This window comes from Uloborus diversus, chromosome 5, assembly GCF_026930045.1.
Source record: "Uloborus diversus isolate 005 chromosome 5, Udiv.v.3.1, whole genome shotgun sequence".
Classification (NCBI taxonomy): Eukaryota; Metazoa; Arthropoda; class Arachnida; order Araneae; family Uloboridae; genus Uloborus; species Uloborus diversus.
This window is the reverse complement of record NC_072735.1, coordinates 4,047,068-4,074,367: the sequence shown is the minus strand read 5'-3', so window position 1 is coordinate 4,074,367 and position 27,300 is coordinate 4,047,068. Positions and strand designations below refer to the sequence as shown.

The window sequence follows — 27,300 nt, the reverse complement described above, 5'->3', positions numbered from 1 at the left end:
TGGCATATTTACCGAAAACCCGAAACTTTGCTCTGGTAACTCTAGCTCCACAACAATGAAAAGTCTGATCCAAAATGGCTAAACTTAAGATGGTGCGTCGGCCTCTATGTATAGCGGCTCCAGTTCATATAGTCAGAGGATGACGTATTGAACATCGGTATTCTTCCATGCATGTATATTATTCCATGTAACTCACATAGTTGAAGTACAATAAACGGTGCAAGAAATGTAGAAATTTGAGATTGTGTCCATCCTTTGAATAGCACCGTACTTAAGCAGTTTTTTCTTATATTGTTAGAAGACAAAACACTAATGAAATACACTCACTGGCCTATGAATTAGAAACGCAAGATCAATATTATATTGGATCACCTTTTGCACGGATAACTGCTCTGATTCGTTTGGGCATCGTGTCTACAAGCCTCTAGAGTGCATTTCCATCCAGAGTGCAATTCCATCCCTGCATCGGCTATGCAGCTTTATAGATCTTGTAGATTAGTTGGAAGAGGAGAGTGCTGTTGGATGAGTCTTTCCCCCATGTCCCACACATTTTCTATGGGGTTAAGATCTGAGCTATGCGGTGGCAGGGAAGGTGTGGCAAATCTGATGATCAGCGAACCTATTCTAAACACTTCTGGCACGATGTATAGTTGCATTGTCGTCCATGAAATATCCATCGCCATCAGGCTAAAAATGCAACATTGCATTATGCACTTGATCTGCCAGTATAACTAGGTATTGCATGGCATCCCACGAAAAACAACACCAGTGCTATGACAGCAGAACAGTAACCCGCGTCATAATAAAAACGAGCTAATGTGTGCATCACATGACTTCCTTTTACGCCAATTTAATGATAACAGCACCTTGGAGTAAGCAAGGAAGCACTAAACATTTTCACCCCTAGTTTCTTGCGAACCGAAGTAAAAAAACGTTTCACACAAATTTATTTTCCCCATTATTGGCAATTTTAATGTGATTCAGAGCTTAACTCTTTAAATATCACCAACAATGGCCGAATTTAAATCAGATTTAAAAATTGAAAAAAAAAATTTGCCAAGTTAGTGACAAAACTGGCCGGCAAAAAGGTTGGCGATATATCGCCAAGTGTTTGAAAAATTATAACACCACTTGAGTTAGCATTGAAATTAAGAATGATTTCCCCCCAAAAAGGTGTAAAAGACCCCCTTAAAAATATCCGAACGCAACCAAAAGAGAAGGTGCACAACTAGACCCCACTAGGAGTCTACGTACCAAACTTCAAGTCTCTATGACATACCGTTTTTGAGTTATGCGAGATACATACGCACATACGTACATACACACATACGCACATATACATACGGACGTCACGAGAAAATTCGATGTAATTAACTCGGAGGTCGTCAAATTGGATATTTCGGGTGTCTCTGTACGTTCCTAGGCATATATTCACGTGTGGTTGTGTCGAAAAAAAAATCAACATTCATTCGGGGTGAGCAAAATGGAAATTAAGGCCGATTTTTGAGTGAATTTTTTTTCGCGAATACAATACTTGATTTTCTGGAAAAGGACTTGATCCTTAGCACTCATTTTCAAAAGCAAATTTCAAAGTTTTCTAACTCATTGGCGAGTGAGTGTATCAGGATGACTGTTGAAAAAGCAGAAGTTTTGTAACAAAGATACCTTGAATGGCGAGCGTACACAAATATAATAAACAGTGGCTTACCTTCCTCCTGTGTGATGGCTTCAAGAGGTTTGCTGGCTTCACTCCTCCCAATCTGATTCTCAGCCAAGAGGCGAAACAAATATATTTTGGCGGGTTTCAGTCCGATTACCGCACCACTGTTTTCAGATCCTTTCACAGTCACGTTGGTCATACGGTTATGCCATTTGCCTGTAAAGTGAAGCAAGCATGAAAAAAATAAAAGAAAATTAGAATTTTTGACATCTTATTCAGATTATTTTTTTTCTCGCAATCATAAGTGTGTGTGTGTGTGCAAGCGCACGCGTATGTGTGTAGGTGTGTGTATTTGTATAAGCAATATGTGTCTGTATGTAAGCGTTAGTGTGCATGTATGTAAGCGTTTGTGTGCATGTATGTAGGCCTTTGTGTGTGTAGTCGTGTGTATGTATATAGGCGTGTGTATATGTGTAAAGGCGTATGTATGTGTATAGGCGTATGTATGTGTATAGACGTGTGTGTGTGCATGTGTGTAAGTAATTAATGTTTGTGCATGCGTTTGTGTGTATATATGTATGTAGGCGTGTGCGTGTCTGTATGTAGGCATGTGCGTGTCTGTATGTAGGCGTGTGCATGTCTGTATCTAGGCATGCGCGTGTCTGTATGTAGGCGTGTGTCTGTGTGAGTGTTGGCATTATGTGTGTCAGGCATTGTTTGTGTAGGCGCGTGAGCGTGTGTAGGCGTGTGCGTGTCTGTATGTAGGCGAGTGTCTGTGTGAGTGTTGGCATTATGTGTGTCAGGCATTGTTTGTGTAGGCGCGTGAGCGTGTGTAGGCGTGGGTGTGGACGTAGGGCATAGACGACACCGTCCAGGAGTAATCCCGCTGGCTGAGGTGGGCTGACAGTGGAGTTTGCAGAGTTAAGTTTTATGCATAAGTTAAGTCGCGATGAAGTTTTTATACAGCTGCAAAGAAAACAGTGCTGTTTAATTCACGGATTGACCTTGTTTGCAACAAATTTCTTCTTTCGTCACAGTAAAAAAAAAAAAAAAAAATAAGTAAATAAAAATTAAATTGAATTTTGACCTCCTAAATTCAAATTTTGTTTTTCGCAATCATGAGTGTGTGTGTATGTAGCCATGTGTGTTAATGTGTGTGTGGGGGTATCTGTATTTGTGTGTAGGGGGTATGTGTATGTGTGTAGGCATATGTGTTTGTGTCTGTGTGCAGTTATGAGTGTGATGAGTGTTTGGGTAGATATGTGTAGGTGTGTATGTATGTGTAGGTGTTTGTATGTATGTCTAGGTGTCTGTATGTATTCGTGTGTATGTATGTGTTTGAGTGTATGCGTGTGTATGTGCGTGTGTGTGTGTGTAGTTATGTGTGCGTGTGTGTGTAGTTGTGAGTGCGTGTGTGTGTGTAGTTGTGTGTAGTTGTGTGTGTACGCGTGTGTGTGTGTGTAGTTGTGTATGTATGCGCGTGTGTGTAGCATATGGATGCAACCTGGAGACGGTTTTCGCTATAAGAGCAATCGTAAGGAGCCGGTCGACGGTGATGATGCAGAGGATGCTGGCGGGAAAATAAAATAATAGCACATCAAAATAGTCAAATGAAAGCAATAAGCAATCGTGATTGCTCAAAAAGGGGGGGGGGAGAAAAGCTACGACCTGCACGAATACGTTTTTTCTTCCTCAAGTCTTGAAAATAAATAAATTTCCAGTTTTTTTTTACTCTTCTAAAGAATTTGCAGTAGAGTTCTCAACTCACACGAAAGTGTGTAGAAATCCTAGAAAAAATACCTCGGTCAAAGTAAATAAATAAAAGGGGCGTAGACCTGTCCAATTAATTGCGGGTCATAAAAGCCAAGGCATCGCGGTATGGTGCTGTGGTGGAGGGTAAATGGGAAGGTGCATGAGGCAAGTTATATTGCTTCCCGTTCGCAGTTTCCCAGATGAGTTGAGTTGAGTTGTCCATCGGATATTTCTGGAGTCGTAAAAATATGGCACCTTATCTCTTCCGTACCGCTGTGTGGTTTCAGATGGAAGAGTTGCGTTTGATTGCTATTTTTTCTCCTAATCGCTTAGATGCGAGGTTTATTTATCCAGAATGACACCATTTTTGCATTATTATTTCCGTCTTTCTTGGGATATTCTTACAATGCCATCACTCTAAAATGTACAGCATTAAAAACATATTTACTGCATCTTAGAAATGGTTATTTAAAAATATTTTCGTACGTATAGGGCGGCTATAACTAAAAACAGTTATTTAAAGTTGCCACAGACAAAACTATTGCTCAGAAATTAATTAAAATTGTATAGAACATAATAAAGGATGGGAATTTGTTTGAACAAAAAAAAAGTGTCTCTAACCAATTTACCTAAGATAGATCAAGTGCAATAAAACATCCAGCATCATTCATCAATTCATTTGAATTTTGACATCTTGAATTTAAGGGCAGTCAGTACCCAAAATATTTTCAAAAATTCGTTTTTTTTTTTTAAATATATATTGAAACTCGATCTTAATACCTTTTTATGGATACAAACTTCTTGATCGTGCTCATATTAGATGTAAGTTGAAATAAGCTTAAAAAAATGTAAACCTATTTTGATGAGGTATGATTTTTCCTTTTAAATTTGCAATATCTCGAAATGGTATTTTTGAAACTATATGTTAATTTTTCTCAGAAACTAAATTATGTTAGGCTTTGAAATTTTTACCACCTATTCCATACATCTAATTGCATATACTTAAGTGAAATTTTTCTTATATTAGAAAAATATTTTTTATAGAGCTGATTTCGTGTTTCAAAATGGCATTTTTTGGGGGGGGGGGGGGAAAAACAGTGATTTACACATTAGAATTTAAAAAAAAAAAGGAACTAACTTTTTTCTGTAAAATTTTACTTTAGTATAGAGAAAAGAGCATTTAAGGTACAGAAAAAAAATCATAATTGTATCTTTAATTTATTTTCAGAAAAAGGTACATGAACCTTTGCAAATTAACATTGACGGCATAGGGGGTACTGACTCCCCTTAAATTACAATTTTTTTGCAATCACGAACTGCGATAAGACCCCACTTGTTGAGTTTCTTGTTTCTACAAATGAAATGGAATGAAAATGGCCGAGAAATTTGCACCCGTCATGTTATAACTTATGATTTTCTGGAATGGATAATACGAGGAATTTGCACATTACATGGAAAAAGAAATGGGCATCAGGATGCGGTAATAACGATCAAGATTTTATGCCCGATATTCACCAGTACACTTATCTTAAAGATTATTTACAGCGTATAACATGATGCATTTTTATACCTTATGTATCTTAAATGTAATCTGAAAATTTTGTATTTAGATGAAGTTTTGCTTTTTAAGTTCATCAATGTTGATGTTTTCTTAACATAAAACATAATTTTACACAACCTCCACTTTTCAAAAGCAAAATCTGCCTAAGTTAAGCCTTGAAGGAACGCAAACGGTTTATAACCATCTCGACGACAATTTGTCCGGGTAGGGTAAAACGCGTTTTTCGAGTGTTTGTAAAGTTTAATAATAAATAAATATTGGGTGTGAAAAATTTGGGTGTGAAATTCACGAACCCTGATAGGAAATAAAACCGAAATTGTTGCGATAAAAATCCAAAAACCACAACTTTCGAGCGTTCTTCGTTAACCTACCCGCTTTGGATTACCCTCTTCTATACTGATATTTTTTTGTTACAGAGATTTGAGAGAAAATATAATCTTTACTAATAATAAAGCTGAGAGTCTCTCTATCTGGATGTCCGGAGGATGTCTGGATGTATGTAGGATGTCTGGATCTCTGTGACGCGAATAGCGCCTAGACCGTTCGGCCGATTTTCATGAAATTTGGCAAAAAGTTAGTTTGTAGCATGGGGGTGTGCACCTCGAAGCGATTTTTCGAAAATTCGATGTGGTTCTTTTTTTATTCCAATTTTAAGAACAAAATTAACATAAGATGGACGAGTAAATTACGAAATTATCATAAGGTGGAACCGTAACATGGGTACAAGTCAATTGGCGAGATACGAAATTATCATAACGGGGAACTGTAACATGGGTACAAACCAATTGGCGAGAAAATTCACCATACATTATTTGTAAATATACAGGCGAACCAAAAGACCTTTTAATTTCTCTATTACGGGCAAAGCCGTGCGGGTACCACTAATCAAGCAATAAAAGAACATACTGAACTAGAAAAAAACAGACCACAATATGGGATTTTATTTTGCATAGTGCCATTCAAAACAAGGTACACTTTCCATACAAGTAATAAAGATATAGCTCAAACCAAAGTGTTTTTAATTGCCTTCATTTTGAAAAATGAGTTTCACTTTTCATGTTTCTTTTATATTTACAGACTGCTGTGAGCCCCAAATTAAATCCCAACGCCATTTGATTAATGATATTGGTGCGTGGAAAAAAACCCAGTTATCTCTCATACAATAGGGCGTTTACCTCATTTCATCCCACCTCCACTTTTGAGACTGATGATTTACAGCAGCCAGAGCAACATATATCAATCTCAGTTTCCTTTTTTACTCAAAAAAAAAAAAAAAATGTTTCTTCACTTAAGGCTATGTGAATGAAAAGTCATGTTGGGGACAAAGTTTGAATTACATGTTCCAACATAAGTTATTTAGAGAAATAATGACAATAATTAACGGAGAAGTTTAGTGTATAATCGTTTGCAAGTATTACTCCAGTATATTGTATTTAAAGGAAGCTTATTTTGAATCGTATTTTTTATATTATTAAATGTTTCAATGCGAGTTATTGTGTTTTTTTTCCTGGAGTCAAACAGTCGAATTACTGTTCTGTGTGAAACATTTATTACTTGTGTAAAATTAATTTGTAAATATTACTGTTTAATACATATTTGTGTTTGTACTCCATACTAAACCAATTAAAAAACACTGCGGACAGTGCCTTTGGCGCTCTTTAGTGTTGAATTTACTACTAACTCATGTTGAACTATAGTCAAAATTTTCTGAATGTTTTGTTATGACGTTTGTAATTTATGTTTTATATTTTTTAAGTTTTAACTTTACTTTATTTATGTATGTGTATTTTGTTAAATAAATCTTATTGAAATGTGAAATGGAAATTTCTCTTTTGCTTCGAAAACAAGAAATAAGTTATTTTTAATCAACTTTAATTCTGATAAGAGTTTAGCTAACGTTTGACAAAGTATTTTTTTACATGTTGAATACGAAATTATTGAACAGACTTACCATTTTTTTTTTCTTACACATTTTAGTACTTAAATTTGCGATTTTTACAAATTACGTGCTATTTTTACAATGATTTTTTTACAAAATCATTTCTGCCCAAAGATCCTGCATTTTTCAATGGATACCGGCTCATGTAAATATTTTTGGTAACGAGAAGGCCGATGAGCTCGCAAAGGAATCCCGTAATTCTCCTCAGCCATCCCTAACCCTCGTTGACTCCAACGCTGTTATTGGCTGAAGACTAATCGGTCAACAATCAAAAAGAAACTCCATCCCGGATTTTAACTGTGACTGAGCCATATCGACTAGTAAAGGGTGTCCCAAAATTAACGCAAGATTTGAATTTGCCGCCATTTTTGCAATAAATTGTGGGCAATCTTGAAAAAAAGAACAATTTGGCAGCTGAGGGTCTAGGGTTATTACAAATAGAGCGTTTTCGATTCTATAATGCGTTTTCATTATCGAACAATTATTTGAAAAATAATGAAGGTTTGGGCGGGTCAAGCAGTTTACTGTTATTGGCGTTCGATATCGCAATTAGGTAATACGCAGGTGGTTATGGGATTGCTGACATAGACGTTTGACTTCAAATAACCCCATAGGAAGAAGTCTAATGATGTAAAGTCACACGATGTAGGGTACAATTCGTATCACCGAAACGAGAGAGTACACGAACAGGAAATGCCTTATGCAGTGATTGAATTGTTTCGCTGGCTGTATAATAGCATAACACTCCATTGTTACTAACCCTAAACTCCCAGCTGTCAAATTGTTCTTTTTCCGTGGCTGCCAACAATTTACAGCAAAAATTGTGGCAAATTCAAATCTTGTGTTAATTTTGGGACACCCTTTATAACCAGACTTATGACAAATCACTTAAAGGGGATGAAAATTTCTGCGGACGGACAGCGCAGTTACACCAACTTTTGTCCTCATTGCTCAGTTGACATCCCACTGTCTCGTCAACACATCTTCAGCTCTCCAGCAATCCAGATGAAACTTTTTAACATCGGCTTAGAAGACCCAGTGAACCTACTCTATACAGATAAGGCTGTCGAAGTTTCAAAGGCTGTCTACGACAGCTTCGGAGAGATATACATTGCTGGCCAAATTATTAGACTAAGATTGTTTTTAAAGCAAATTCTTCGTTGATTACATAACTATAGACACATTAACGAACAGTGAAATTATTATCTAATATTTAGTATGCGTTCCCTTTTTCTTGGTGAGCATTTTAAGTCTTTTTGGCATACTTTTCATAAGGTTTACACCATTTCTTAACTTTTTAAAAAATGAGGTAAAAAATTGTTTATACTCACTATTATATATACTCACATACATATACTCACTAATTACCTAAAACTAACTTTAAATATAACAGAACACACTAATAAAAAGAACTAGTGAACTGTTTAAGCTGATTGAGGTTATGTTTCTGGTAGGTAGATAAACAAAGAACATAAACAAAGCAGACAGTGCTGCCACCTGAAAACATTAAAATATGCTAAAATAACGTAATAATCAATGTACAGTATGGCCTGTACTTTAACAGTAAAATAAATAGTATTTTAGTACAAATAGTTTACAAAAAAAAAAAAAAGAAGAAAATTCTTTAGTCTATTAATTTGGCCAGCACTGTAGATGCACATTATCATAAACACGACATCGTCATGAATTTGTTATTTTATGGGACACATTTGTGAGTATAAATAACAGTGGCGTATCTAGCATGGGTGAATCGGGGAGGTAATTTGTGATGCCCCCCCCCCACACAAATGCAAGAAAGAAAAAAAGGTTTTAATATTCGGTGTAAGCATGAAAGTATGAAATTCAACAATTTTCAAAAACAACTACATTTGTGTTATAACGGAATTTTAAGGGGGCTAATGCACAAAACACAAATAAAAACTGTGAGCGCTTTTTGCATAAATTGCCCAAGACGCAAATGTGTAGGCTATCGAGAAGTCCAAAAAGTAACAGCGTGTATCAAATTGATGGCCCCCTTAATTATTTCAAACTTATCTCAAACACAGGGAAATATAATGATGTTCAGTTTTTTTTTTTTGAGCAATCACGATTGTTTATTGTTCTCACTTGACTGTTTTGATGTCCTATCATTTTATTTTCCCACCGCCACCCTCTGCAGCATTACCGACGACGGGCTCCTCACGATGCTGCTCTTATAGCGAAAGCCGTCTCCAGGTTGCATCCATGTCCTACACACACGCGCATACATACACAACTACACACAAACACACACATACATACACATACATACACCTACACACATATACAAACACATACACACAACTATCCACACATTCTTGCCTGCACGCAGACACAAACACATATGCCTGCATACACATACCCATCCCCACACACACATTCATATACACAACTACCCACACACTTATACCAGCACACAGACACAAACACACATGTCTACACACACATAACCCCCGTGATTGCGAAAAACTTAATTTAAATTCAAGATGTCAAAATTCAAATTAATTTATCTTTTTTTTTTTATTTTGTAGAAGGAAGTGACTACTAGGTCTAAGTATTGACAATATGAACCTAATCTTTAATATAGTATTCACTCCATGAGTGGGGTTCGGGGTGTTTTCCTCTTGGAAAACTATCAAATTTCTATTCTTAAAAACGCGTTTTAGCTTTATATTTTTCAGAAACTTGCGATTCCACTTCGGGTGTTTAACCTTCCAACCGGGTGACACCAGATGTGGTCCGCCCCCTCGCCCCCCGCCTCTGTAACTAGCACCCAATGAGATGACAACAAATTGAGCCTTAATGGTACCCATTGAAAAATAGTAGATATTCTAAAAGACTTACATGGTCCATATTATATATATAGCCCAAGATAATATAGGTCAGGCCTTTCGATAGTGTAACGAACGATATTTATCATTTTGTAAGTGACAACGAGTTATTTATTTTATTTTAAAAATATTTACAGGTAACAAGGGCATGTACATGGAGTGTTAACCGTTATTTGCTTTGAACTGATCGACGTATTTGGTCAAAAGACTTTAGTTACATGTAGTAAACTAAACGTGTTTGGAAAATCTTTAGTAACATTGAAAAGTTACCACAGTTCATTTTTTCCTTTATTTTTTATCACGGGCACCATGAGAAAACAAGAATAGATTATTTTTAAATAAATCGATTTAATTTATTTTTGGGAAATGGCAAAGAAAAAGGAAGCAATTGCATTATAAGTAAAGTGAAAATTATTTCTGCAAGATGTCACTTCACGTTAACATACAGTCACGAAGACATAATTTTCAAAGTAAAGTAATTATTCCTGACTTTGAGTAAAGAAAGCAAACGAATAAGCTTTTGATACCTCAGGCCATATTCAGACGGAAGAATAACATTTTGTATTTTATGCAGATAAGAAATTTTAATGAGAATGAATTTTTAACGCCTTAAGCTTCTTGAACTATTCACTTGCTCAAGTAATTATGTGTGCTAAAGTTAAATTTACTGAAGTTAATGAGAATAGCACTTATTTTTCTCACTTGTCAGAAGAAGTTTGATTTAATAACGTTGGAAATTTAAAAAAAAAAAAAAAAAAAATACGTCAAGAAAGGAATCATATTACTGCTTTTCAATAACGTATTGTAACTGGGACAAACAATAAAAATTAACATTTCTGTCAGAATAACAGTTAGATATCATTTTAAGTAACGCATCCACATAACCAGGTTTTAAACCAACTGAATGATTAAAATGTTACAAGTATTTTTCATAATAATACTTGCAATACGTGTTTTAACTTATTTTCTTAAATGCTAAATGAATTTGAAATAGTACTTTTGCCTCTCATTTACCTACTATGTGTTAGTTGAGTAGTTAAAAAATCACTAATTAGCTAGAAATTTGTTCAATTTGTTTGATTAAGCAGTAGTTTAGCTCATACTTGTTCTTGCATCCTTTATGTATGGATTTTAACTGTTCAAAAAACATCTTTTTTGAAGAATAATATAGGGTTAACAAAAGCAAAGCGAATTACATTAAGTCATAGAAAAAAACTTAAGCTCCTTTGTGGTTCATTATAAGGTTTGATCGTTGATTTATTTCGTATACATACCTATTTGTAATTTTTTAATTTTAGCTGTCTGAAAACGTTTTGGTTATTCTTTAGACAATTGAAAAACTTAATCTGAAATATGTGATCAGAAAATGTCAAATACTTTCCAAAGCTTTTCTCAAGTCAATGTTCTTAAAAAAAAAAAAAAAAAAAAAAAAAAAAAAAAAAAAAACATTTTTCACACACCATCACAATCATTTATTTCAAAATAGAAACGTTGAAATGAATTATGATATTATAACACTACGAGGCATTTCCAAACCTTTCCTTTTCTGCGGTCTATGTTTCTAGAAAAAATGTGCCCGTCAACCCCCCCCCCCTCCATACACCCCATTTCATTTTTTTACCATGGAAAACATCTTCGCACTTAATGAGTAAAACAATACATCACAAGTGTTCGTCAATGTACTAAATTTTTGAAATGTCAGAAAAAATCACAGGAAACACAAAATATGGCCGCAATTAAAATTAAGCAACAAAATATAAGAACGACCCCAAAAGAGTTTATGGAGCAATGACATTAGTTACAGATAAATAAAAAGTATATTTTGAACCATTTAGATTTTTGCTCTATAATCAGGCTTTAAACTCAGTTCCTAATATTATTATTAGTTTCAGAGTTATATAAAGTCTAGTGTGTATACGAGCACTTGTTTGTTTCTCACCATTTGCAGATCTGGTACATTCCTGAAGTACTGGATTCCATTCTATCATTTAGCAGCTCTATCGGCGGATAGCCATTAACACATGTTTTTGAATCTCAGTTTCCCCACGAGATGACAGCACCTGTGCTCTCTTCGATGCGACAGACAATAAAGCCACGCACAAACTTGGATTATTTTGAAGTACTGCATTTTTTTTATCAAAAAAAAAAAGTTTCCAAAGTGAAATCAGCAGCAAATGGAATAACTTACTCCAAATACTCTCAAGATTAGCCTCATAAAAATGGATCTACAAAAATGTATATAGTTTGTAATTGTTTTATATTCCAGACATTTACCCGTACATCCAAGTAATTATTACAGTTAATTTTATGTATTTTAACAGAACTTACTTTAACATAATAGCTATCTGGTATGAAATTCTCAGAATGAATTTACACATTCTGTGATTAACTGCTGCTTGCCAAGAAAATAAAAGGATACAACCTTATATCAACATTTTAGAACAATTCATAAATAAACAATAAATTCCTAACAGTTCTAATGACCTATATGTTTTGATCTTAACTTCATTTAGAAAGACGTAATGGGACACAAGCAAACATAATTATTCTTATAATACTTTTCAGCATTATTTTCCCATTTACTACATAAATAGGAAGGAAAAAACGGAGAAGAGTAGAAACAAAACATTCTCATTTGAAATTTATATTTATATCCAAAATTAGCTGCTTCGTGTTTAAAGATAATACTTAATGCTCACGTAACTCCATCAGTCAAATAAAACTCTACCCATAAAAGAAATGACGTCCTCTTTCGACTGCATTAATATCATGTGATAAGACTTCCGAGAAATTAATGTAAAACTACTCTTTAAAACTATCAAGTTAGCTCGGGCTCCTCGCTATCTGGTAAAAGTAGTGAGTTAACAAGATTAGCTCTTTATGGTCGTTTTAGTGCTTCTGAAATTGCAATTATAGTTGAGAGATGTGGCAACAGTACCTCCTTCATCTTTGAATTGAATGACGTAATGGGTGACGGGACTGTTTCCATTATACTGCGGGGATGACCAGGATAATTTAACGCTTCGACTTCCAGTCTCAATTATTCTTACTTCTTGAGGACTGTCGGGTGGCTCTGAAAAGTAATAAACAGTGATAAAAAGCAATATTTTAAAAACGAATGGTAATGAAGATTGCTCAAACCCTTTAAAGCAGGGGTGCGGAGTCGGAAGAAAATTTCCGACTCCGACATTTGGATTTTGAAACGTCCGACTCCGGCTACAGCTCCGTCTCCGACTTTATTTTTTTATTTAGTAATTTATTTATTGATTTATTTTCAATTTTCTCTCCTCTTGGGAAGGGGAAAAAAACAGTTTAGCAATTTTCGCGTTGTATTTTATTGTAAATCTAAGATGTATACAACGTTAGAAATTTAATCTGAAAATAAAATTTTAAAATAGTTTCGAATTTTATGCTTTACAATGATTGTAAAGCATAATCTTTCACTTTCAATGTATTTGAAAGAAAAACAAAAACAAATGAAGAGTTCTTAATAACAGAACAACTAGGAGTCAGAACCCTAAATACTTTCAGAAATTCAATTTTTTGAGTTTTATATATTTTGAATTCCATTTCAATACCTTTTTAATGATACAAACTTCTTGAACGTGCTCATTTTAGAAGTAAGTTAAAATAAGCTTTAAAAAAATGTAAACCTATTTTGATGAGGTATAATTTTCCCCTTTAAATTGCAATATCTCGAAATAGTATTTTTGAAGCTTAATGTTTCTTTTTCTCAGAAAATAAATTGTGTTAGGCTTTGAAATTTTTACCACCTATTCGATACATCTAATTGCATATACTAAAGTAAATTTTTTCGCACATTCAAAAAATATTTTTTATAGAGCTGATTTCGTGCTGCAAAATGACATTTAAAAAAAATAATGACTTACACATTAGAATTTTTATTTTAAATAAAACTAAGCTTTCTTTCGATAAAATTTTACTTCAGTACAGGGAAAATATTCTACTTGAAGTACAGAAAAAAATTCATAATTTTATCTTTAATAGATTTTCAGAAAAAGGTACATGAACCTGTGCAAATTAACATTGACGGTATGGGGCGGTACTGACTCCCTTTAAATTGAAAGAAAAGTTTAGACTTAAACACCCATTTAAAATGAAAATGATAATATTCATACCTTGCACAATCAGTTGGATATTTGTATCATCGCGTCAATAAAACGAAAAGTTTAGACTTAAACACCCATTTAAGATGAAAATGATAATATTCATACCTTGCACAATCAGTTGGATATTTGTATCATCGCGTCAGGGGCGGCATTTCACCATTTAATTTGGGGGGTCGAGTTTCTTAAAAATGTATAACTCCATAGCGAAACCAAACACACATTAGCTTAACAAGAAGTTGTCATAAAATCGGTTTAGTATGAATAAAATTAGTGTTTAGAAACAATTAAAATTTTGATTCATTGACTAAAAAGTTATCATACAAAACATCTCGCTACTAAAGTTTTAATACCATTTGGAATTCGGAAGAGCAGGGAATCGTGTTACTAATCCATCAGTGCCCAATGTCGTGCTGTTTTGCCAGTTCAGCTAAATGGAAAGGGTATTTTATTTATTTATTTTTTTTCCCTTTGTGCATCGAAAATATTTCTCTAACCTCCTGAGACATAAAAAAAGACTTTCTCTACTAGCTGAGCTGATTGTAATAGTTAAAAAATAATTGAAGTAACAAAAATTTATGTATGAAAACACTTTTTATATCTTGCTCTTCAAAATCACTCAGGCTACTTCAAAAACTGTGGAGCTTAAACTTTTCATCATTGAATAATCTAGTCATATCGGTGCTCTCAGCTTCAATGAGATATCATCTGCCTCCAGCTCTGTTATTCACTCTTCCAGACTGATGAGTACATAACAAAGACGAACCTGCAGTCTCTGGATGTGAAAACCATTCTGTCGGTATATTGCTTGTAATCTTTCTTGCCTCATTCAAAAAATTTTACTCACAGTTGAAATATTTTATTTTTCGTTTTCAAAATCCAATCCAAATAACCATAATCCCAGCCAACCATACAGAAAAATAATTATCATCAAACCTTGTGTTAATTTCATTCGAAACTGAATCTATTACTTCATACAAAATATTCAAAAATTAATGTTTGACTTCACATCATCATGTGGATTTTTGTCACTTTTTTTTTTTTTTTTTTTGCGCTTCTTTAAAATGGGCTCGGAGAAAGATTTTTTTTTTTTCAATTTTTTGAAAATTTTCACGATTGATTGAAATATACATCTTTTAAAAATATATTTTCAGTTTCAATTGTAGATTGAACTGTGGTAGTATGGTGCACAGATCAATTGTAAATTGAACTGTGGTTTGAATAGTCGAGTAGCGGATTGAAGATATAGATTTTGGTAGAGTAAAGCATTTGTCAAAAACCTTTTCCCGATGCAAACAAATTGGATAAAAAATCAAACGAAGTCATACATGCTAAAGGGCATGAGCTTTTTCACCATTGAGGCACTGTAAAAAAATTCCGAAACGTCACTGGTAATTTCCGTGGAACGTTTCGGGATTTCATAGGTTTGACCTAGTTCCCCGCAAAATCAAGTATTTTCGCAAAACAGTTTCCTGAATTGCTAAAAGATGCACGAATGCAGACTTTTAACTTGTGTGAAAAATGTTTCTTGCTACCAGTTTAAAGGTTGACTGAGCGTGTTTATTGAGTGTATCGGTTTAAATTTAACTGCGGCTCGTCTGGATTGACTAAGCTCCTAATGGGAGCAAACAAGTCACTGGATAGCTGCAGCTTTGCGAGGCAGGAATTGCAGGCAAGGTATATGTTTGGTTCTTGCTTGCAATTACTCGCGTAGCTTTATCTATGGTTGCGCTAATGCTTCTGGAGCTTTCTTGGTAAACCGGGAAGGTTCTAACCAAATTCATTAAACCTATTCCATTTTTGTAGAAGGTTCACGACAGGCTTTAACAGGGAATATTTCCCAGTATTTCAGAAAGGTTACTGTCTTTTATCGGAAAACGTTCTTAGTTTTTGTAAGATATGTTACTGCTTGAAATTGGGCACATCAGCTGCCTATTATTTTCCAGGAACGATTCTGAATTGTTTTTACAGTGAAGAATTGTTTTGCAATAATTCTTCCAGTCGTCAAATCACTGCTTTGAAGTTATAGAGAAATGTTTTTATCGTTTTAACTCTTGAAGATTATCTTGTGTCACTCCGCGATTGCATAATTATAGAGCCCCATAAAAGGTATTTGGTTGCTATGTCTTTTTTTATTCAATAATCACATGCATTTTTAAGAAGTTTCTATGAAAACATTATAATGTATTGAGCAGCTGAAACATGTGTCTAGCAGAAGAAAGCGACGAACACTCATTAAATAAATATACACTTAAAAAATGTGCGTAAAAGTGAATGTAAAATATCAAGGAATTTTCTTGTGAAAACCATGCGGCCACACCACTTTTCACGAGTCTCTCATATTGGACATACCATCGTTAGGGCACATATGGGTGAAATATTTAGCTTATATGAGGCAATGTCTTCTTTAATTAAAATTAACCATGGTTCTCTATCAGCTTTCTATGTTCTGAAAAAGCCGAAAATACTTCATGAATTTCTAAGTCATCATCCAAATAACTAAAAACACTTTTTCTAGTCTGAGAATGTGTCGAGTTTCATCAAATAGTTGCTAAGAAGCAACGAGATTTCCTTTAATGAACATTGATTTCCGACTTACATAAATTGAATTCACCCATTTTCCATCATTCTGCTAAAAATATTTGGGGGTGCGACCGCCCCCTCTTGACCCCCCTATTTGCCACCCCTGCATTGTGTCAATAAAACGAAAAGTTTAGACCTTATCACCCATTTAAGATGAAAATGATAATATTCATACCTTGCACAATCAGTTGGATATTTGTATCATCGCGTCAATAAAACGAAAAGTTTAGACTTAAACACCCATTTAAGATGAAAATGATAATACTCATACCTTGCACAATCAGTTGGATATTTGTATCATCGCGTCCATAAGCGTTGGTTGCTAGGCAACTGAACAAGGCAAAGTCTCTTCTGTCGGCTTGGCGTATAAGTATTTCAGAAACAATTCCACTGGATAATATTGTCTCCACAAGCTCGTATCTGTCGGAAAATATAAAAATTTATGTACTGTTTGACTGCGGATTGTATGTAATTTGGCAATCTGCCAAGTAAAGACCATTCCATCTGAATGAATCTAGCAGGGGAGAAGGGAAAATAACGATGGGATTTTGATGCACGCGTTTTATAATATCACTAGTGCCTCATTCATTTATTGCATTCTCTAAAATAAAATAAGGGAAGACAAAAATAGTTACCATGGAAACAACAAAATGAAAAGAAAATCGTTCGGGAACGTAATTAAGCAAAATGGTAAGCTCAAAACTTTGTTGTAAATAAATAAATCAATTAATTTTTGCTGTGAGAATGCAGATCGAATATACTTTAGATTAAAAAAAATGTTGCTGAAAGAGCAAACTTTCATTTTTACAAAACTAAGACTAAATAATAGAGAGGAAAAAGTACACATCTGTAACAAACCAACTAACAATCCTATAAAAAAAATAGATAGGTCCATTTCCGCCTATAAACCGGATATTAGCTTTTCCATGTAATCGTTGGTCCGACAGTAGTCACCTGCATATATCCGACTACCTTTCTTTGTAAAATTCAATACGTCATTTCAATAAAAAAAGTTTTGCCGAAATTGGCATATATTTCTATAAGTGAAACTTTTTACACGAATGTCACAACCACTGAAGAGAAAAAGGAATCTAAGTCTGAAGAGCTAACTTCCATTCCTTTTCTCTGAAGTTTTGTCAATTGTTTTTGTAGTTTATATATTTTATTAAATCTCTTTTTTGACCTTATTAAAATTCAATTTAAAAAATCGTGAATCTTTGACAGGTAATAGTATTAAGTTTTCCGTTAAAGTTCCTAAGCGTTTTTAATATTACAGTTGTTTATTTTTTTTTCAAATAAATCAACTATATTTTCTGTAAACTGATTTGCATGTTCTTCGTTTACCTCCAATAAAATAAAATTCCAATGAATTACTGTTTTACAAGGAATAAGTTATTCTTCCTTTTTGAACCATATGTATTTAATTTCACAACAGATTAACTTTTACATAATAATTTAATCAGACGAAAAAAAATATTTATTTGGATTTTAAGTAATATTATGCTAATCAAAAAAAGCATCAGATCGCGAAGTTTTATTTATCAGTGACACATGTTGCAGTTAAAAATTAATATTACGAAATAAGATGTTTAAATGATAAAATGAAAATTTCAGATTTTTCAGAAAAGAGAGAACTTAATTTAAAAAATAAATATGAACATTTTGCCATTTACAGTAAGGAAAACTGCTCAATTTAATAGCTGATAAATTTTTAGATTTCAGACTGATTAGAATGCGAAACGCAGGAAATTTATTTTCTAAAAAAAAAGGTGATGAATTGTAAAATATGTTCAATAAATAATTATTATATTCTCAAAATGTTCTTACATAAATTTAAAAAAAATCGTAATCTTTATAAAACTCACTGTAGTAGTCTGCGACTGAAGTTACTTTAGAAGCGAGTTAACAAAAGAATTCTTGAAAAACTGGAATATTAATAGCACTAATCGCCCAGCATAAAAATACTCTCTTTAAAGTTTCTTATGGTGGCTATATTTTGCTATAACGTAAGTTTTATAATATAGCACTATTATTGAAGTAGCAGTCCGCGAAGCCTGTATGAACAAGGGCATTTTTAAACATTTGCAAACATTTCTAAAACACTGATTAAAAAATAGATGAAGCATTTTTGATCATATGAGTCTTTTATGTTATTCAAAGTTAAAAATTAAAAAATAGTAATAATAATTTACTATGGATATTCCTCATTATTTTCAATCTTTTCATGAATAGATTTGATGATTATTTTTTAAAAAACACTAATGAGAAAATTACGCATTGCATGCATCAAACTTTTATGAATTTCAACATACGAGTATTATTGTACTTGTAATATAAACACTTGTGAGTAACAAATAACAAAATACACATGCTAAAACACTCAAAATATTAACAAGCAATAAATCACGCGGTTAAGAACAAAAGCACTTAAAATTTTCCCTCGTTTGTTGGTTGATTAAATTCCTTTAATGATATTTCGGATTTTACTTATTGATCAATCACATCAATAATTCATTCACAAATTCAATATCAAAAATCAAACTTTGTTTCACATTCCTTCTTTTTACTCATTCTTACCATTTCCTCAATTTTCGCAGCAGAAATATTCATTGATTACAATTCCATTATGGTAACGTTTGTATTTCCTTATTTGCAACAAAGAGATTAAGTGATTTACCAATAGCTAAATTAGAAGCACGTGTTTTAATTATTTTCCCGAGAAAACGAGCATTGCGCCTCTGCAACATATTGTTCCGGTTAATCGATTAAGACACTTATGCTCAGAGGAGTTGCGAAAACTATTGAGGTTTAGAATCGATACACTAAATAAGTATTTTATCTTACCTCGGATCAGTCTGAGGCTTGATGCTAATTTTATCTTTCATCCAAGTAATGCTGATGGGTTTGTCACCAATGGCTTCGCATTTAAGTCGTGTTTTATGATTTTTACGCACCATCTCTGTTGTGAATTTTGACATAAAATGGGCAGCAACTGCAAAAAGTGTGAAAAAACAAATTAAAGTACATGAAGAACATTTCGAAGGTTATTATCAAAATGTGTTTACATTTGCTGCTTGAAAGTAAGATTTTTTTCTACAAAGAAAAGTAATGTTTAGAATGATTTTTGCCGATGCTTTTTTGCAGAGAATTTCTAGCAGAAAAGCGATAAAAGTAAATTGCATTTTAAATCATACTTTTCTTTTCACAAATGATGTGAAAAAAAAAAGAAAAAGCAAATGCTTACATTGCTAAAGCTAAGATACCCTTAAAAGAATTAATTTCCTAAAGCCAACATTTCTACAGTGACCTTTTTTTTAAATACAATTGGCTCTTGGTTTAACGACACTCTATTTAACGACTTTCTCTATTTAACGACGGCTTTTCACGGTCTTAGATGGTCTACTGTAATGTTAAAAGCATTCTATTTAAGGACGTTTTCTGCTTAAGGACGATTTTTTGTGGTCCCTTGAAAGTCGTTAAACAGAGAGCCAACTGTACATGTCACATCTACTTTGACATTTGTGTCTGAATTCTAATAAGGTTTTTACTTCTTATTAAGGTATTATTTTTTACTAAGTAGAAACAAGTGTCTTGAAATATCTGTCACATCTACCGGTATTGGTGATATTTTTTTTAAACCGTGGAAATTAATTTTGGGAATAAAAACGCTGGATTACCAAAGAAAAAAAAAATCAAGCAACCATCTTGAATTTTTAGCGTTCGGCTGAAAGGGCAAAATTTTTTTGTCAATAATTTTTTTCTCAGCAATCCTGAAGCTCATTGCTTGTAATTCGAACGGTACCTGTCACTGAATCTTCTGCCATTCCGGTTGATGGATACGAGTCACGTGCGAAAAGCGAGCATAAATTAGCAAACGTATTTGTGAGTGTATGTTTTTTTTTTCGAGATCGGTCCGGGAGTTACGTGTCAAGTGAGGTATTAACAAAATCAGAATTTTCCAAGAAATGATTTTACCTTTACGCATTTGTATAGGAATGTAATAAGCAGAGACATGTATGAAAAATGTAATTAATCTTTCCCGAGTTTTGAGGCTTGAACATTCTTACTTATTCATTAAAATTTTGATAAAAATCTTATCAATAGATTTTACGTTTGGAGATTCTTAGTCCATTATAATTCAAGGATTGTTGCTTTATTCCGATTTCAATGGTCTTTTCTCAAGTAAAATCTGTATCTAACTCTTTTTCATTTTAAAAGTTTTACATAGTGTACGAAAGATAATTAACATGAAAGGAAAAACAAAACAACGACGTTAAAATGATTTTATTTGAAACATTTTTCCCAGAAAAATTAACACAAGATATTTTAAACTCAAAGTTAAGGTTGAATCCCCCCCCCCCCCACTTTTGTTCATTTTTTTGGTCTTACTTTTATACTTCCAATTAATTATAGCTTATGTATAAAAAAAGGTCATTTAAAAAAATCTTTAATTGTGTTGTACTTGCGTAATGTTTGTTGCTATTTTTTTAGAAATAATAAAACACATCTCCATTTAAGCTTCCAGGATGGAAGGTTATCTTTTTTTTTAGCTCAAAGATGCGTTTTAAGGTTACAAAGATCCCTTTCCACTAGTACAGAAGTTAGCTCATGGATGAAAAGATATCCAACTTTCGAATACTTCTCAGACCTACCCTCACTACTTTTGCACTTAAAAATTGGGCTCCTTATGATCCCGATATACGTGCATCAGATATTCGTTTGCCCAAACGAGCACTTCTTTTGCATTGATAAAAGATGTCCGTAACTTCAAGACACACACAAATGCAATCGTTTGCTTCTTGCTTGCTTCATCGACGTTGTTACTATTCTTTTAATTTTCAGCACGATAGCAGTTCTTGTTGCTTAAATTCTTGTTAACAATAAATTCTAAGAAAAAATTTTGTGTTAACAGTGGAGAATACAAGCATTATTTTGTTGCAATAAATAGATGTATTGTAATATTAAAATAAGTTTTAACAATGCAAATAAGCTTAAAAACAAAACAGAATAGAAAATATCTTATTCAATAAGTTACCGCCCTATAGATGGGGCTATGGCAGAAGTAAATGAAATACACCACCAGCTCAGTCAATTCCAGCCGAGGACTGCAGTTTCGTGCTTATTAGCACTCTTCAGTCCGGTTGCCGGGCTGAATAGTGGTAATAAGCAATACCTGCCTTGCCTTCGATCTTCGAGTTGAACCGAACGATTGCTTCGGTCACTCGTCTGGTCAGTGCTAATTCTATATTAGCTACCAGTTTGTTTGGCACTCTTGGCTTCCTTAAGAGGTTTTCCACCTCTAGCTCACTCACTTCCTATGCCGGGCTGAAGAGTGCTAATAAGCACGAAACTGCAGTCCTCGGCTTGAATTGACTGAGCTGGCGGTGTATTTCATTAAAAAAATATCTTGTTTGTTTTTCGCTTGCTGCATCGACGTTGTTTCTATTACTGAAATTTTCAGCACGCTATCAGTCCTTGTTGTTTAATTTGTTGTTTTTAGTTAATTTTGAATAAATATTTGGTGTTGACGGTAAAGAATAAAAGTCTTATATTATTTGCAGTAACTGTATGTATTATAACATTAAAATACATTTTAACAATGCAAATGTGCCTTAAAAATAAAACAGAAGAGAAAATATCTTATTTTTATCTATACCATATGTGAACTAAGTATTACACAACAAATTCGAGGAACGACAAATGAATACATAAAAACTTTACTTATAAGATTCGAACGCTGCAAACACAACAAGAACTAGTTTCGTCCTAGAGTGATAAAGAAAAAAATCCATAAACGACCATTTAATGACCTTTTTTTCTGCTTCATTTTGACGCTCTTTTTCCTCGCAGCATCACCAGACTAAAATTTTATCCGGAAAGAAAAAAACTGAAGCCTTAAGGTAAAAAAGTAGGACCCTATCTTTACTTTAAATAAAAACCACTACCATAGTAAAATACTTTCGATACCATTGTTAATGAACCGAGATATAAAAAGGTTTCTAGAAATAAAGAAAAAAGATGCTACAATGCGCGGGGTTACCGACAAACAGAAAAGATCCTTGCAAAGATTGTCGTAAATATCGTTTTGTTGTTTACAAAATTTTATAAATAAGTAAAGATGGAGGGCAAAAATGATAAGTTAGCGTCTGGGAGAAGATTAAATCGAAATTTAGTAAGAACAAAGGGACATGATTAATACAGCCAAACAATATGGCGCATGTTCTTTTACTTATTTTATTTTTAACCTCTACTAGAACATGTGGCGCTTAGGAAACACATTGGATCTTTTCTGCATGACCAAATTTACATGTCATTACCCGTGGTTCAGTCAACCAGGGACCATTTGGAAGTACACAAAGAAATTAGGGAATGAAAAGAAATAAAGGGTATTTATTCTTCGATTTTCATTTTTTTTTTCTATTTTATAGTGGATGTTCACCGTCATTTGTAGAAAAGTAAAAAATATATTTAAAAAAATTCAACTAGAATAAATAAAACCGCACAGTTTCAAAGAAAACAACTCAGCGGATCTCATTTTACTGAAGATTCTTCAAACCGAAAAGCGATTTGAAACAATTTTTGGTGGGTGATGAAACATTTTTTTTGTCTACTTTTGTTATTTCATCGTAATGGAAAGAGGGGTTTTTTCGTAAGTGGATTTTGCTTGTTGTTTGCATGTGCTTGAAGGTAATTTGGGCAGCCGTGTACATTTAGAAAAAAAAAAACTTTTATACTTGAAAACGCTATTCTAAATGCATCAAATAAACGTAAAATTGTAGGCTAAGTATTTGTTGCTCGTGTTCTGATCATTGCTAATGACGTTCATGTCAAGATATAGTATAAGATATTCGGTTATGTTCGGTCACAACTTTACATCAAAATTTTATTAAAGTAACGTTTGATGGAGAAAAATGGAAAATTCGAAAGAGATTCCCTGAAATCTTTCTACACATGTAATTTTTCATGCTTTTCAACAAAAAATAAAAACAATGATTTAAATAAAACTGAACTATTTTTACTAAAATAACGGTATTTATTTGATTTTTAGTTTTATGTTAAATTTTCAAAACGAAAACGTTTGTGTGTTTTTGTCGTCTAAGAGTTCTCTTTGTGAAATGTATAAATGCTAAATAAGTTATAAAAAAACATTGCCTATATTTGCTATGTTTCCAAAACTCTAATATGGTGAAAGTAAGTACTAGTTGATGTTTAATTTAATAAAGGTACTTGATTCTTGTTTTTACTAGACAAACAAACAATTTCATTCATGAAATACTTCGCCCGCTCAGTCAATCCAGACGAGGACTGCAGTTTCGTGCTTATTAGCACTCATCAGCCCGGCATGGGAAAGTGACTGAGCTGGAGGCGGAAAACATCTTAAGGAGGCCAAGAGTGCCAAACAAACTGGTAGCTAATATAGAATTAGCACTGACCAGGCGAGTGACCGAAGCAATGGTTCGGTTCAACTCGAAGATTGATTTCATTTTACCATGCCTGGCCTTCAATTTTTGAGTTTAACCGAACTATTGCTTCGGTCACTCGTCTGGTCATTGCTATTTCTTTATTAGCTACCAGTTTGTTTGGCACTCTTGGCCTCCTTAAGAGGTTTTCCACCTCCAGCTCAGTCATTTCCTAAGCCGAGCTGATGAGTGCTAATAAGCACGAAACTGCAGTCCTCGGCCGGAATTGACTGAGCTGGCGGTGAATTTCATGTATTTCTGACTTATCTCTGGCTATAGGGCGGTAACTTACTAAATAAACAATTTCATTGTTCCCATCCTTTCTTCATAATCGGGAATTTTGAATACTCTTAAATATATTTCAATTTTTTATTGTTCATAGCAGTTTTTTTTATTTGCATTATACTAATTACATTTTGAATGAAGTGCAAAATAAATACATAAAAATAAAAAGTAATTCAATAAATTTCAAAATTCATGTAAAAGCTCATACACATGCGAACATGTTTCGGAAGTACCTTCTTCAGTGCATAGAAAAGCAATTATATTATCCGATAATTTCAAACTCTCAACCTAGTTTCTGATTAGTTGATTTGCAACAATATTAAACACAGCGTTAAAAAGCACAAATTAACAACTAATTGCTAATTTGTTCTTCATAAGTTTTTGATTATCGTGAACGAAAAGCAAGGTTTTTTTCCTGATTTTTTAAAAAATACATAATCTTTAAATAATTGTTTCAAACGCTTATATTATGTTTTATAATTGTTTGTAGAACATTTTATAATGAAGTTTGTTCGGTATTTTATCGTTTTTGTTTATGAAATATTGATTTCAAAAACATAAGTCCGGAATATTGGGCGTGCCATAACTCTTTTAATTTTTCTCCTACAAACTCAAAATTTTGTGTATAAGATACTCTTTACCATAGTACACTGTGTACCAAATATCAACATTTTTGGTCCAATATTTCATAATTCCGACTGAAGGGGTTAAGAAAAAACAAAAACAAAAACTGATACTGCCACTGTTTTTGGAACAGTTATAGTCTATAACATGCACTTGCTGTGAATGATTCAAACTGTCAACCAAAAGTCCATTTAGTTATTTCTAAGATTATCCATCTTCAAGTCATTACGCACCTTTCGTTGACAAAATACTTAGATCAGTCACAAATGCCCTAGATATTGATATCAAATGCTCTGAATGTCGCATTCGGAAAATAAGCTTTACTATTGCTGGATATTAAGCATTTTCTAATTCAATTAAAAAAAATCTCATAATCACTTACTGTGAACTTTTAATCTTATGACTTTGCTAAGACCTTGTCCGATTCCGTTGGATGCTTGGCACAAATAATATCCTGCGTCTGTCTCTGTAGCGTCCGTGATTGACAATGAACCATTCTCAAATACTTGCAAGTGAGGGCTACTAACGATTGATTTGAAGTCACGTGGACTGTCCCCTGAAATAGAATTGAGCAAGATAAAAATAATTCAAAATAAAATTTAAAAAAGACATAAAAATTAATTTGAATTCTGAAATTTTGAATTCAAATTATGTTTTTCGCAATCACGAACTGAAACAGGACCCTACTCATTGGAGTTATTGTTTCTAGAAACAGCTCCCGTTCCCCCCCCCCAAGCCTGCCTCTCCTCCTGGGCGGTTACGTGTGCATAGTTGTGTGTGTAAGTGTGTAGGCTTGTGTGTGTGCGTAGACCTGTGTGTATGTGTGTGAGTGTGTGAGCGTGCGTGTGTGTAGGACATGGACGCCTCTGACCAGGAGAAGTGGATAGCTTAGGGAGGACAGTGGGCGGTGGTGCTGCAGACGCTTCTGGTTCAAGCTGAAAAAGGCACGGAACATCAAAAACAGTCAAATGAGAACAATAAGCAATCGTGATTGCTCAAAAAAAAAAAACATAAATTGTGAACTGCTGTGCAATGGAATCCAAATCAGTGTCAATTACATTCGGTCTGAATAATTTTCCTTTTATACTTATAGCAATATATAACTATAACTTTCTACAAAGATTCTCCAAAATATTCTAATCAGAAACTTCTTTCTGATTTCAATAAGAGAAAAATATCTTGTGATTTTACTAAATATTTTGTTAGTATTAAAAAGCGCAATACAGTCAAGCCCGCTTAATGGAATAGCCAATTTTCCGCAAAAAAATATTGTAATAAACGGGACCTTCCATTAAACGGGATTAAAATAATAGACATTAACGGTTTGGTACATTAAGGGGTCTCTGGAACCTTAACCTTCAAAATTTTCAACTTTCTGGAAAAAATATATGTTATGCATAATTTAATTCTGAACAATTTGCTATTTTATATATTACCATGCGCGAAAAGCTTTTCAAGTTATCGTAAAAATGCTTTATCTTTTCTCGTAGAGATTTATGTTAACAACAGCTGTTTAAGCCTCTTTTTCTCGGGTGCCGATTTCTTGTTTTGCGCGCGTGATATCTCAAAAAGTTTCTTTTTTTTTTTCCCGAAAGAATTTTAATGTCTGGTTTATTTTTATGATCTGAGCCTAAATTTTAGCCAAAAATAAAAGTTAATGTTGAAAAAAAATTTTTTTTTCGCCCAAAATTTTGGAAAAATTTGATATTAACTTATAAAATTCCAAAAAAAAAAAATAATAATAATAATAATTTTAAAAGAAATAATTTAGGTTCAGATCAAAAAAATAAACCAGACAAACATGCTTTAAAAGTTTTATGGAAACATTTAAGAAACTTTCTGAGATATCATGCGCGCAAAACGAGAAACCGGCACCTGAGAAAAAGAGGTTTAAACAGCTGCTGTGTTAACATAAATCTGTACAGGGGAAAATTACGCATTTTTACGATAACGTAAAAAGTTTTTTGCGTATGGTAATAAATAAGGTATCAAATTGTTCAGAATTAAATCATGCACAACATATATTTTTTCCAGAAAGTCGACAATTTTGAAGATTAAGGGTCCTTAGACCCCTTAAAAATGCATTACATAAGGCGGGATATTCTTTTAACCGATATTCTAATGTTCTAATAAGCGGGCTCGACTAGGAGTAAATTGTGAAAAATGAAACATTGACGATTCGACTTTGGTGTACCGTTTCAAATTTCTTGTCATTAAAAAATCTTAATAACACTTAGAAATTAAACTATTGCTTATTTAAATAGTTTTTAAGTTTTAGGCTCAAATTTGGCATAAATGGGTAAGAACTACCCCGAAGTTTTCATACTCAGGTGCAGAGTACATTTTTGGAATGGTGATATCAATTCACAGTATAATAGAAACAGACGCCGAAACTACTGATGAACTTCAAATGCTAGTCATCCCCTTTTGGGAAGGTGGTTGAATTTGAATGTAAGCAAA

The 27,300-nt window shown here is 33.4% G+C and overlaps 1 protein-coding gene across 1 annotated transcript in view; it reads right to left on the bottom strand.

The window, feature by feature from the left end:
• Positions 1-1,574: 1,574 nt before the first annotated feature.
• The window catches only part of LOC129222414 (cell adhesion molecule Dscam2-like), a 395,853-nt gene continuing 370,127 nt past the window's right edge, over positions 1,575-27,300 (bottom strand). Inside the window, exons 12-16 of the mRNA XM_054856925.1 lie at positions 25,223-25,396; positions 19,316-19,463; positions 16,743-16,891; positions 12,700-12,834; positions 1,575-1,876 (exon numbers count right to left, since the gene is read on the bottom strand). Coding sequence (XP_054712900.1) covers positions 1,575-1,876; positions 12,700-12,834; positions 16,743-16,891; positions 19,316-19,463; positions 25,223-25,396 — 908 coding nt within the window. The remainder of the gene's footprint in view (positions 1,877-12,699; positions 12,835-16,742; positions 16,892-19,315; positions 19,464-25,222; positions 25,397-27,300) is intronic.